The 12,265-nt window shown below is 43.5% G+C and overlaps 2 protein-coding genes across 4 annotated transcripts in view; both read right to left on the bottom strand.

Moving 5' to 3' along the window:
• The window catches only part of PHLPP2 (PH domain and leucine rich repeat protein phosphatase 2), a 63,273-nt gene extending 59,770 nt beyond the window's left edge, over nt 1–3,503 (bottom strand). For both annotated transcript variants that reach the window (XM_025268982.3, XM_025268983.3), the window contains exon 1: nt 3,321–3,503. In XM_025268982.3, coding sequence (XP_025124767.1) covers nt 3,321–3,419 — 99 coding nt within the window. In that variant the 5' untranslated portion in view covers nt 3,420–3,503. The remainder of the gene's footprint in view (nt 1–3,320) is intronic.
• Nucleotides 3,504–7,491: 3,988 nt separating this feature from the next.
• The window catches only part of AP1G1 (adaptor related protein complex 1 subunit gamma 1), an 83,798-nt gene continuing 79,024 nt past the window's right edge, over nt 7,492–12,265 (bottom strand). For both annotated transcript variants that reach the window (XM_006060402.4, XM_006060403.4), the window contains one exon: nt 7,492–11,683. In XM_006060402.4, coding sequence (XP_006060464.1) covers nt 11,582–11,683 — 102 coding nt within the window. In that variant the 3' untranslated portion in view covers nt 7,492–11,581. The remainder of the gene's footprint in view (nt 11,684–12,265) is intronic.

The following is a 12,265-nucleotide window of genomic DNA, read 5'->3' as shown; positions in this document are numbered from 1 at the left end:
AAAGGGAACACAACCATAATCATCCTCCCATCAAACAAGTGTATTAAGAGCACATTTAAGATTTAAAGATATTTCTAGATAGTAGAAATCTTCAGAGTAAGCAATGAACTAAGTACTTACTTCAGTTTTACACTTTCCACCCTCTAAAAAATGAAGACAACATTGAGGGTTGGCTCTGATTAGTTCAAAGGTGATAAACTATTAAACGCTCACACACAACTGACTCTAAGATATGCATGGTAGAACATGGTAGAACAGGGTCTACTGAAGTAACTCACCACACTCAGTGAGTTCTAGATTGTGAAATATCCTAAAGTAGGATATGTGTTCCCACATTCAAAAGTTCAGAATGATACGGGTTCATCTCAGAATACACATGCTAAGGAATATCTTGAAATGGATGGAAGAGATAAAGAGAGGAAGAATATTTCAGTTCATTAAAATCTTTGTTAGTGATTTATTTTAAAAGCCACATGTGCACATCATTTTGATAAAAACTTGAAACTACTATTGAAAAAACCGGTCTCATAGCAGTCACTGACTTGATGAACTATTACTTCATTTATTATACAGACTCAGTAAAAAAACAAAAGTAAAAGAGTTGGACATGACTGAGCGACTGAACTGAGTTAAAAAAAAAAAAAAAGCCAAACTATAGCAAACATCTGGAAATTTTTGCTTCAAGTGTACTCCTGATAATCTTAAAGAATATTAAAAACATCATACTTATATTCCAACTACAGTTATGAAGGACTATATTCTAAATAGCAGTTTACTAAATAAGATTCTGAATCCAAATTCTGAATCAAATTTTCCAACACTCCATACAGTGGTGTGTGTGTGCTTAGTCACTTCAGTTGTGTCCTACCCTTTGTGACCCCATGGATCATACTGTGCCAGGCTCCTCTGTCCATGGGATTTTCCTGGCAAGAATACCAGAATGGATTGCTATGCCCTCCTCCAGGGCATCTTCCTGGCCCAGGGACTGACCTGACATCTCCTGCATCCTGTATCATAGGCAGAATCTTTACTGCTCAGCCACCCAGGAAGCCCTAGATCTCACCTGACTAAGTTACACCAGCTTAGCTATAATTGATGTTCATGATTTGATATTAAGTATTAGAGAAGGGGGTGGCAGAGGAGGAGACCATTAGATGGCATCACTGACTCAAAGGACATGAATTTGAGCAAACTCCAGAAGACAGTGAAGGACAGAGGAGCCTACCGCGCTATAGCCCATGGGGTCGCAAAGAGTTGGACATGACTTAGTGACTGAACAGCAATAGAAGAGTTACAAAAAAGAATGATGTCTTTGTCAAAGGGTTTTTGGAGAAGAGTATTAAGAGATGACAGATTCTGAAAGTCTTCTACTTACATATTCCTTTCCCATTTCACCTGGCACAAAATTCAACCACTCAGCTACTGAAGTCAACTTTTGTTTGTTGAAAAAACACACAGCACCTATTCTTCAGTCAATCCCGTTTATTTGCAAGGATGCAAAGGTCTTAAGACACTGTTAGCCTCCCATACCACCAGATCAGCACTAGACTAAGTATCAATTTCTGGAATCTTTCTAATGGCCTCCAGACTGGAACCCCAGTAGTAGGCTGGACCTTTTCCTGGAACTGTAGGACGGTGGGAATCTTCAATAAAGATCCTTATTTCTCAATTCCTTCCCTCCCACATCTCATTCCCCATGGAAAAATAGTTGCTGTAAAAATAGCAAAGGCTGTTTACCTTCAAGGCCAGAGGGCATTACCTATCTCTCAGACTTGCCCTTTTCCTGATAAGCCAGGCCAGCAAAATTTTTTAAAGTTCATTCACAATTTACATTTTTGTGACCTTACAGTAAATATCCAAAAGCCTTTGAGTAATTAAATTTAAAACATGATTAAATAGTTTACAATAAATATGTAAAAGGTGTATGTGGAAGCAGAAGTTAACTATGAAAAGTTATTTCAAGTTCCTGTATTAAGATTGGGAGGTAGCAGAATTTTTTTTTTATTTTACAGAGTTCTAATTTATGTGGTTTCGTGGATTCACCAGATGTTTCAAATCTACTATTTTTTTCAGTGTTGCCATCTTTGTAATGTCCTACGAATAACCTTAGTAGCGAGTACCTGGTGCGCACTCTCAATCCCAACGATCATTACTTAATAAATTTTTCAACATGATGTATTTCCCTTGTCTTGCAAAGTATTTTCGAAACACGCCAAATTTAATTTTTCTTTGCTCTCTTCCTTTTCTCTGGCAAGTTTTAAATCCTGCTGATTCCTCTTCTAGAACTTTAGAAGGAATTCCATTCCTTCTTCAGGACACCTAGTTTACATATTTGACCTACGGAAAAATTTCTCTCCAACTAGATATTTCGAAGGCTAAAACTCCCTCCAGTGAATCTTCCACAATCTCTCCTTCTAACCACCTTCACTGTCCCCACCCCACCCTACATTCCTTGTGCTTTTTAACTTCTCGTCATCACCTTGAAGACTCCATTCCCCCCACACCTTGCCGGCATCTGCCATCATTTCCTCCTACTCCCCCTAATTCCAATTCCTGCCAAAAAGCCCCGTTAGCTGCCTGTTGCATAACTGCTCCCCCATCACCGTGTCCCTGGATTGTCAGCCCCGCTCCCGCCAGCAGGAATGTCCCCTTTTTGTCCAACCCCTCCTCCCTCCTGCAACACGCCCAGCGCTTCCCCGATATTAAGCTCCTCCGGAGATTCTCTCCGCAGGCGGGGCAGGTCGTGCTCCCAGGCCGGCGCTCGGGTGCGGGGAGCAGGTCTTAACTTCGGTGGGAAGCTCCGAGGGCAGAGGCTGCCGCGCCAGCCGGCGCAGCCCCGAACACCTCAGCGCCGGGCCAATCACCGCCGCCATCCTCCCGCTGCGGTGATGTCTTCAGGTGTCCGGGGAGAAAGCCCTGCGTACTTCCAGCTCCGCTCTCGGGCCAGGAGACGCCGGCCCCGGGGCCGCAAGCGCGGCCGGGGGGAGCAGAGGCGGGCCCCCAGGTCCTGAAGGAGCCGAGTGGGCGGCGGCGGCCGGGTGGACGCCAGACCCAAGGCGTGGGCCTGTGAGGCGGGTGGCGCGCGGCCAGGGATGGGCAGCGGTGGGGACAGAGGCGGCCGCGGCCGCGGCCTCGGCGGGGGCCCGGCCCAGAGGCCTCAGCGGGTGCAGCGGCCCCTCCAGCCGGGCTTAGGGGCGACCGAGCCGCGAGGCTGACTGACCGACGCGAGGCGGCGGTCGCCTGCTACCTCAGCCACCGGGCGGGGCAGGGGCGGCCTCTCCCTGCTCTCTCTCCCTCTCCAGCCCGCCCGAGCACCTCACCTTCAGGACCCGAATCCCCCCCGGCCGACGGCTCGCGGGCGCTTCAGGCGGCTCCGGGGGCTCGAGCGGGCCCGCGGGTCCCGGCTCCACCTCCCCCATCGGCGGCTAGCGGCGGCTGCACAGGGACGCCCGGCCGGCGCGACGCCGCGCGGAGCCTCGGCGGCGCGCGCGAACACCCAGCAGCCCGCCCCACTCAGCCCTCTGGCCCCGCCCCGAGTCCCGCCCCTCCCTGGCCTGCGTAGCTGCGGGCCGGGTGCGTCCCGGGCGCTAAGGGACGCAAGCCGCCGGCAGTCGGCCGGGAACTTCACGGGCGGAGCCCGGCGCCGCCGCATGGCTGGGCCTTTACTGTCAGCTGCCTTCAGTTTGGAGGACTGAGGCGCAGGGAGAGTTATTTTCTGCTCTCCACGACTCCTAAGTAGGGGCTGGACAAGGGGCAAGGGAGGTTTGCACCTGTCAACAGAGACGGGAAGATGCTGCCTTCTGCAGAAGGTGGCTTTTGTGACTTACCTCTCCCAGACGTTTCCTCTACTCCAAAACTGGTCCGTCACCCTCACGGGTGCAAAGCCATTGGACGAATTGAGAATATCCACCTTAGCAAGGCCCTTTCTCTTTGTTGTAGATGGTCACAGAAAATTCTTCAGAAAATTCGACCCCGCCTCCTGTACAAAATGTCATCTCGCCTCCCAGCCACATTTGAATTCCCTTTCTCTTCATGTAGTAGAATTTTCTGAATATTGTTCTCTGCTTCAAACAGTAATGTGGTCTGATCTCTATTTTGTTATTTGCAGTTCTAATTCAGAAATTTTTAATTTTCTTTTAGTTCCTGCAGTGATAGTTTTGTGGCCGGCCAGTGAGCCAAATCAGAGAGCCTGATTCCAAATTTCAGCTCTACCCCTTATTATCTCTATACCCTTGTGCAAGTTATTTGATCTAAGCCTTTGGTTCTTAGCTGTGAAACAGAAAATTGTCTATCTAGTAGTTAAGTCTGAAGATTTTGCAAATGCATACAAAGTACTTGACACATACTAATGATTCATAGCAGTCACTATTATTCTGACGGAGAAGGCAATGGCACCCCACTCCAGTACTCTTGCCTAGAAAATCCCAAGGACGGAGGAGCCTGGTAGGCTACAGTCCATGGGGTTGCTAGGAGTCGGACACGACTGAGCGACTTCACTTTCACTTTTCACTTTCATGCATTGGAGAAGGAAATGGCAACCCACTCCAGTATTCTTGCCTGGAGAATCCCAGGGACGGGGGAGCCTGTTGGGCTGCCGTCTGTGGGGTCGCAGAGTCGCACACGACTGAAGTGACTTAGCATAGCATAGCATTATTCTGAATTTTCAAATTGAAGATACACTCAATTCCTCAGTCCTATTCTTAATTCTGCTCTATATTTTCCTAGGAAACCCTCTAGACCTCTGAATTTTTAGGTCTTCCCCTCCTACACAGGTCTGAATCGTCAAGCAACTGCTAAGGAATGAAGCAGAAAAAAAAGTTTCTTACACTTTGAATAATTGGTATAAATGGTTTCACCAATTATCCACTCCTTCAGCTTACCTAGTCCAGACCAAATATATGTTAAGAATATTTTAATTACAGGTTTAGTACAAGAGAGTTTGAGGTCTAACACTGCAAACTGTTCCCCTCTCTTCTAGGAGATTGCTCCATTTATAGACATTTTAAATTCTAAGACAAAATTTGACTCAAAGATTCTGACTCTGTGCAAATTATTTCTTCTGTGGAAGTTTGGTCACTACTTTCTCCCTTCACTTGAGTTACTTTATATATACACCAAAACTCCAATCTCCAGTTATCTTCATGTTTCATTTTAGTGAATTTAAAATAATGTCTGTCAGTCTGGCATAAGATGAAAAAAAGCTTATGTTATCTGCCTCTTGAGTTTTCCTTCTATCCTGAAATTACCTTTAAGAAAGCTACTCAAGAGTTGTTGGGATTCCCATTTCAGTGCTTATTGAGTAACTTGCTCCAGCAAGGACACCCATATGTAAGGGATAGGCATCAATATGGGGACAGAAGTGGACTTGACCAAGGGCAAAGAGACAGAAAAAAGAATGAATGCAGCTCAGGGTGTTTCTAAAAGCCCATTTCCTGAGGTATTACACACTACCTTTTCCACGTTTCATGAGCAGAAGGTCTTACCAGGACCTCCATTAGAAGTCATGCTGGGAAACAGCAGCAGTTAGATGATGGGTTTGCTGTTGTTATGATTAATGGAATAGTGGGCTAAAGCATCAATTCAGAATACCAGCATATGCTGAGTTATGTATTTACTACTTCTTCAGCAGCAACAGTAGTACCTCTTTCAAAAGCAGAACAACAAAAAGCTACGAGCCCAGGTGTTGCAGGGGTAACTTAGGATACAGCTCTTTAAAAGTCTCCATTGTTAAGATCCAATCCAGTTGAGTGGTGACAACCAGTTGATTCTGAGTTTTCCTTTCAAATCATGTATTGCCATTAACATTTTGTACTGTTTCAAGGGTCACATATCCATTTTCTCCCCTCAGTTCAAGGCAGTGTGTATTATGTATGCCAAGGGTTATGTAACTACAGTTTCTGGAAATGGTAAACAGCTGAGACTAACCCTAAAAATAAATTCCTCTGGGATTTTTTGTGCAAAAATCCATCTGCCCTCACTGCAGGTTCATCATTATAAAATTCATTGTTTGAATCAAGCCAAGAGACAGAGAAGTCTTTAGACTACCTCCTTTCTGTATTCTTTCTATAAGCAGCTATGCATACCTCTCTCCACCTGAAAGGGGTTGGGGCAGGACACACACACACAGTTTATTCTAGGAGCTCTTCCTAATCCTCACTACAAAATGTAAAGAGAAGTCTGGGAAAGGAGAGTTCATGTCTACCAGATTTTGGTAAAGGAGTCTTAAGAGCTTTCTACATGTACTTCTTTATAGCTAGTTCCGACTCCTTCAATGATCACAAGTCATCTTTAGGCCTCAATCCTTTGTTATTTCTACCATAGGCTGAGCAGATGTAGATATTCCTTCTTTTAGTTTTGAATAAACAAGGTGGACTTAACCTGGCCTCCAGGTTTATAGGACTGTTTTTTCCTTTGAACATTTCTATATTTTTTGAATCTGGAGACAATTGAACTAGGGCAGGAAATAGCATGAAAAATACTTAAAAGTGATAAAAATTAATTTGGTCCTTCTGGATGGAAGTTCAAATCTGCTATTCTTCATTGTATTGTAAGGGAAATGTCTGGAGTCTATTACTGCCTAACATTTTCTAATGTAATTCTTTTATTTTCATCTCATTACACAAAGATGAAAATGTCAAGTAAATTTAATATTAGAGACAAATATGAATTTTAACTAAGCCACATACAAGGAAAGATTATAGAAATGTCACTTATCAAACAGCACCAAGGGTCACTTCTGCATAAACCAGATTAATTGCTAAGGCGTACTTCCTTCTACTTTTCAATTAGGGGACTATCACACTCTCCTCCTATCTCAGTCAAGGTCAGGGATCATGTATAAGCTCCCAACTTTCAACCACTCTCACTTCTATGGAAGAGTTTGTATAAAATAGATCAGGAAACAGAATTTATTTTGGCTGGTCAAGGCTTCCTCTTCCTAGTCACAGATAAAAAAGCCACAAACAGAAGCTTATAGCTAAAAGTCCATGACCACCTTCAAATACATACTTCATCTAGACATGATTCAGTATTTTTACTTTTGAGAATTCACCCATGTGGAGAAGATCAGCATGAAAACCGTCACTGGTTAAAATTTCCAACTGCACTTTTCACTGTTAACTACAAATTTTTTTTTTTTTTTTTTTTTTTGGTGGGTGGGGGTGGGGGTGAGCTTCTCTTGTGGCTCAGCTGGTAAAGAATCTGCCTGCAATGCGGGAGACCTGGGTTCAATCCCTGGGTTGGGAAGATCTCTTGGAGAAGGGAACGGTTACCTACTCCAGTATTCTGGCCTGGAGAATTTGGGGTCACGAGTCAAGACACAACTGAGCAACAGAACTGAACAAATTTTTTTTTAATTTGTTTAAATTTCTCTCTTGTAAGTTTTCTGTGGAAAAGGAACATTAACTGGTTAGTGGGTTTTAGCTCAAAGCTGTGGAATAAGAACCCATCCAGGGCTTCTCCAACCCACTTGGAAGAAGTGAGGAAGCAAAATTTAAATCATTGAGTATTGACTTTTTATTATTAGTCACTGTTCATAATTTGTTTCAACCAAAAGACAATACACACAGCAGAATTCTAATGCATCCCATGTAAATGTTTACATCCATTTTATTCCTCACTCGCCTCCAAGACTTATCATTTAATTTTAAATTTTTTTTACATCTCAAAAATATGTCTGCAATAATTAGAACTTCATTAGCCATCCCACTTGGAAACAGCCTTTTAATATTTTTACAGTAAAGAAGATGTGATGGGGCTTAATGAAAATGTAACTTACAACATTATGAAAGAAAAGGGACTATACACGGACACACTGGAGTTCACCGAGGAAAGAGTTCAGAAGCTCTTTCCCATGAGGCCCCCAAAGAGAAAACAAAAACAAAAATACACAAAGCGCAACAGCAGGTTCCAAAAACAAAACAACGAAAAAACCTCCAATGCTCCATCTGGAAGCCAGAATCAGCCTCGTGGAAATTCGTGAAGCAACTCTGCAAGCTGCTTCAGCCTTTTCTTCTGTTTGAATGTTTCAGGTCCTGGAACCCTGTAGATGGGACCCACTCTCTGCTATTGCTTGAAAGAAGTTATTCACTTCCAGTTCTACAAGCAGCCCCACCCTCCTGAGCAAGAGATGGTCAAAGTGTTTTCAACTTGAGGACTTTCTGAGCTAGTCTCTTCGGTGATCCTCCCCATTCCCAAACCCAAGTGCACAGACATGTACCACCTCTCTACCAACCACAGAGTACATGAATATCCACTTTTTGCTTTCTAGCTCCCTCTCTGTTTAGGACAGTGGGGATAAGATACATTTACTAGAAAAAAATTTAACGCATTCAGACTTTCCATCCCTTAGTTCTCATAGCCTGGTATTTTCTAATGCAGAAGATAGTGAAGTTGAGCCTCAAAAACAGTGTCCCCTCATTTTCAACCTCTTATAAGAACATCAACACGGAAAGCATGTTATATGATAGATGGAAACACTCAAACCATTAGTGCTGACAGTTTTCTTATATCAATGGGACAAACAAGGGGTACAAACCACCCTTTAACCTAGCAAGAGGGGAGAACCCTCTCCCAAATGTTATGCTGAGGAATGTTTCTTTAAATGAGAAAGACCTTAAAATGAACAGATGATCACTATACACAGCATGAAGCGTTCCATGGCTGTTCAAATCACCTCAAGGTAAAGCACCAGAGCACTGGGGGAAAAGTTTCTTGGGTAGAGCACCCTTCCTACAATTTTTTGAGATTACTTAGACGAATTATCCCTTAGGATTCCTGTGAGGGCAGGGAGGACATAGAGAATAAAAACTACTCTGGAAGAGGAAGAAAAAATGAGGTAAAAGTGCTTGTGAAATTATCCAAGTAAGTGCTTGTAGGCTCAACGGCTTATCACCCTAGAGTTATTAGAGCAGCCATGGAAATCACTCTTTCCTCACAATGGCTCTGAAGTTGTAAGTCTGTCCAAATTTGCTCCCCCTTGGATGGTTATACTAGGGAAAGAAAGAACTAAAATGTGCAAGTATTGATAGAAAGTAAGACATCTCTCCTTTAGCACTGAGGCCAAGTGAGAGGAGAATGAATTCTGATCCTAGAAACTAAGGCACGCTGAAGCTTTCCAAGATCCTATCATTTGAAACAGTCTTCACAACCATCAGTGTCCTAGGCAAGTCATCCGGCTGCTAGTTCTTCAATATGGTGCTTAGGTTCACTCTCTGGAATCATTACATATTCTACACAGCATCCTTTGTGTTAAGGCCAATTTTTACTCTGTCTGGACGAAGCCATGGATGATCACATAACTCTACCTCAAAACTACATTCACCCAAGGAGACTTTGTTCTGAGAGTAGCCCCTTTTCCAGACCCATCAGATAGTGCTGTCTCATAGCATGATCTTCAGCAGACTTCTGAGATTCAGTTTGGTTCAACTAAAGAAACTTGAGCTGGTTAACTATAAACGTGAGAGAGAAAATAAACCCTCAACCACAAAAAGGAATGTTAGACAAATTCTATTCAAGAAATCCACCAATATTATGTTAATCCTATCACGTTTCACAGCGTTAAATGCCCATCCAATGAAATCTGTCTACAAAGAAACCTTTAAAGGTTACTTTTCATCATACAGGCAGAGCAGTTGTCTGAAACGTACACTAGTCCACACTTACTTTACTGAAAACTATGCACAAGATAATGTTCTGTTCTTGACTCAGTCAACCATTTACCCAGCAGAGTAAGTTTTAGCAAATCTTGCTCTTATATACTAAAATAAGACCAGAAAGTTCCCCCATTGGAGCCTTTAGTTCAACTCCTACTTGTCAAATGTTAGGAATAGTCTAGCATCTGATACAGAGCTAGATTTGACAAGACACTGAAGCTTTTCAGTAAAGGCTTGGTGAAATGGAAAGGAAACAATGGCTATCTGTACCCAGTTCTAAGATCAAAGCCAAAGTAGTCCTTATACTGTACTCAATACAGTAACATTTGAAAATGTTTTAAGAGCAAGGTGGGCCTGGCCTTTCCTCTTCTTTAGCACATCAGACATAGCGCCTGTGCGCCTGAAGGCACATGGTGCATTCAACATGCACCACAGGAGAGCCACCTTACCTCATGCCCGCACCTCAGCATTAAGACTGGACACCACGAGGGGCCTTTCGAAAAGCACTAGGCATTCTCACTAGTTTAAAAAGCTCCAGATCTCAAGGCTTTGATGTAGATATTCATGAGACTGGCCTCTCAAGAGAAAGACCAACCTCTCAGACTCAGGAAACGATACTCCTACCCTACAGTGTCCCTGAGACTTCCTCTGACAGAGGGGACAAGGAAGCTTCAAGGCTTCATTCCAACACCATAAAGTACAATATAGGAAAGATTTCTTTAACCGTGTGGTCTTTATTTCAGTGCCAGTGTTACAGATACAACACAAATGTTCCAGTTAGAAGAAGGAATTCAAACGGAATGCCAAGGTCCAAGCCAGGCTCAGGAAATAAAAAGGGAGGTTTGGAGTGATGGAGAAGACGACTCCAATACGCTCTAGGGTGAGTCCAGATACTCACTCTTCATATGGGCAAAGGTGCTTTTGTTGAGGAGTCTGTACTTTAGAAGTGGCAAACTCCTCTTTCCACCCATTTATCATAGTTCATCAGGCAAGTTATGGGTTTAGGAGAAACTTTAAAATTTGTGGTGGAAACAGGGGCATTAATAACTATTAATATATCTTTTAGAAGTTGTCCACTTTGTACTTTAAGGGGAATCAGTTTCAAAAATCATGGAGAGAATTCATGACTACAGCTAAAAGAATGGAGAGAAAGGGGAGCTGGAAGAGCCTTGGAAGTTTCTATTACAAATAGAGCACCATAACCTTCATGCCAAATCTCAACACAAGCTCTTCTTAACTGCATCTGTCCAGTGTTTACAAATAACCTCTCAAGGTCTGACCAGTCCTTGGTAACAAACATACATATACATGTGTGTGTCTGTGTATATACAGCAATGCACAGAAAAGGCTACCAGGAGCCTAATGCCTCTTTCAAACATCGGGGGAACCAGTAGAAAAAGGCATGGCTCCCTCATGTCCACTGTTACATTTCCATTCTGAATGCCAGATGTAAGAAGCGCCTGAAGATGGTAACCCTGCTAGTGAGGAGTAAGTACCCCACCTCGCCCAGTCCACAGAGAAACACGGCAGAAAGAAGGGGCAACTCTTTGCTGCAGAGACAGAGTGAGTGTTTTCTTGTCATGGATTCCAGTCCTCTCCTCCAGACCAGCTGCTTATTTCCTCGGGGGCCCAGGGAATGTTGATTCTGGCTGTAAATGTAGGAGGGGTGGAGAAGTGCGGAAACAGGAGGAGAGGAGGAAGAGTGCAAAGTAGTCTCCAGAAGCAGCCGGCCTCAACAGTGGAGGAGAGGAGATTAGTCTTTAACAATGCTTCAAGGTCAGCAATAACTTCAGGAAAAATCCTCCTCAACAGTTCTCTTCAGTTCCTCATGCCCATGGTACAGTTGGGGGGGACTTGCCAGCCATCACAACCTCCTTCCCAGAGTTCCTTTGATTGAGTGGGATAAGAATGAGAATGGTGCTGGACCCTCATTGCCAGGACTGAGGGGGAAAGTTGTTCACCTCTGCTAGATCTTGCATTGCTGAGCCCTTGTGATTATATGTGAGCTTGATCCGCATTCGCAGCTGTTGCTGAAGAGAGGAAAAAAGAAATAAAAAATGACACACTGAAATAAAATCTCCAGAATCTGTAGAGTCTACAGACTTTTTCTTCTGTTTTGGCCACAATGGGTAGCATGTGGGATCTTAGTTCCCTGAGTAGGGACCAAACCCGCATTCTTTGCAGTAGAAGCATGGAGTCTTAACCACTGGACCACCATGGAAGTCCTACAAATGGACTTTTGATCACAGAAAACACAAATTATTTTGAAGCAGAACTGTCTCTTAAAAATGGCACATAGGCAAACCACAACAAAAGCAAACACCTAGCACTGCAGCTACTGGCCAACGTCACGCAGTCAAGTAGAGAAAACGACCTCCAGAATGCAGCGCTGGCTCCAGCCCTAGAACCACATTAACAGGACAAACCACCCGGGAGCATTTTCATAGTAACATTTGCTGAGTACTTTTCACAAGGAATCAACCCTTGTATCCAATTTTCTAGAAAAAGGAGGTAAACATACTCATCTATTATACTCTACATTCAGATATACTGGATGTTTTGTCCGTAAAACTGACAGTAAATGTGAATATCAACTTATTTTGTTCTCAAGG

This window comes from Bubalus bubalis, chromosome 18, assembly GCF_019923935.1.
Source record: "Bubalus bubalis isolate 160015118507 breed Murrah chromosome 18, NDDB_SH_1, whole genome shotgun sequence".
NCBI lineage: Eukaryota > Metazoa > Chordata > Mammalia > Artiodactyla > Bovidae > Bubalus > Bubalus bubalis.
The sequence above is the reverse complement of the archived record's forward strand: the minus strand, read 5'-3'. Positions and strand labels throughout refer to the sequence as shown.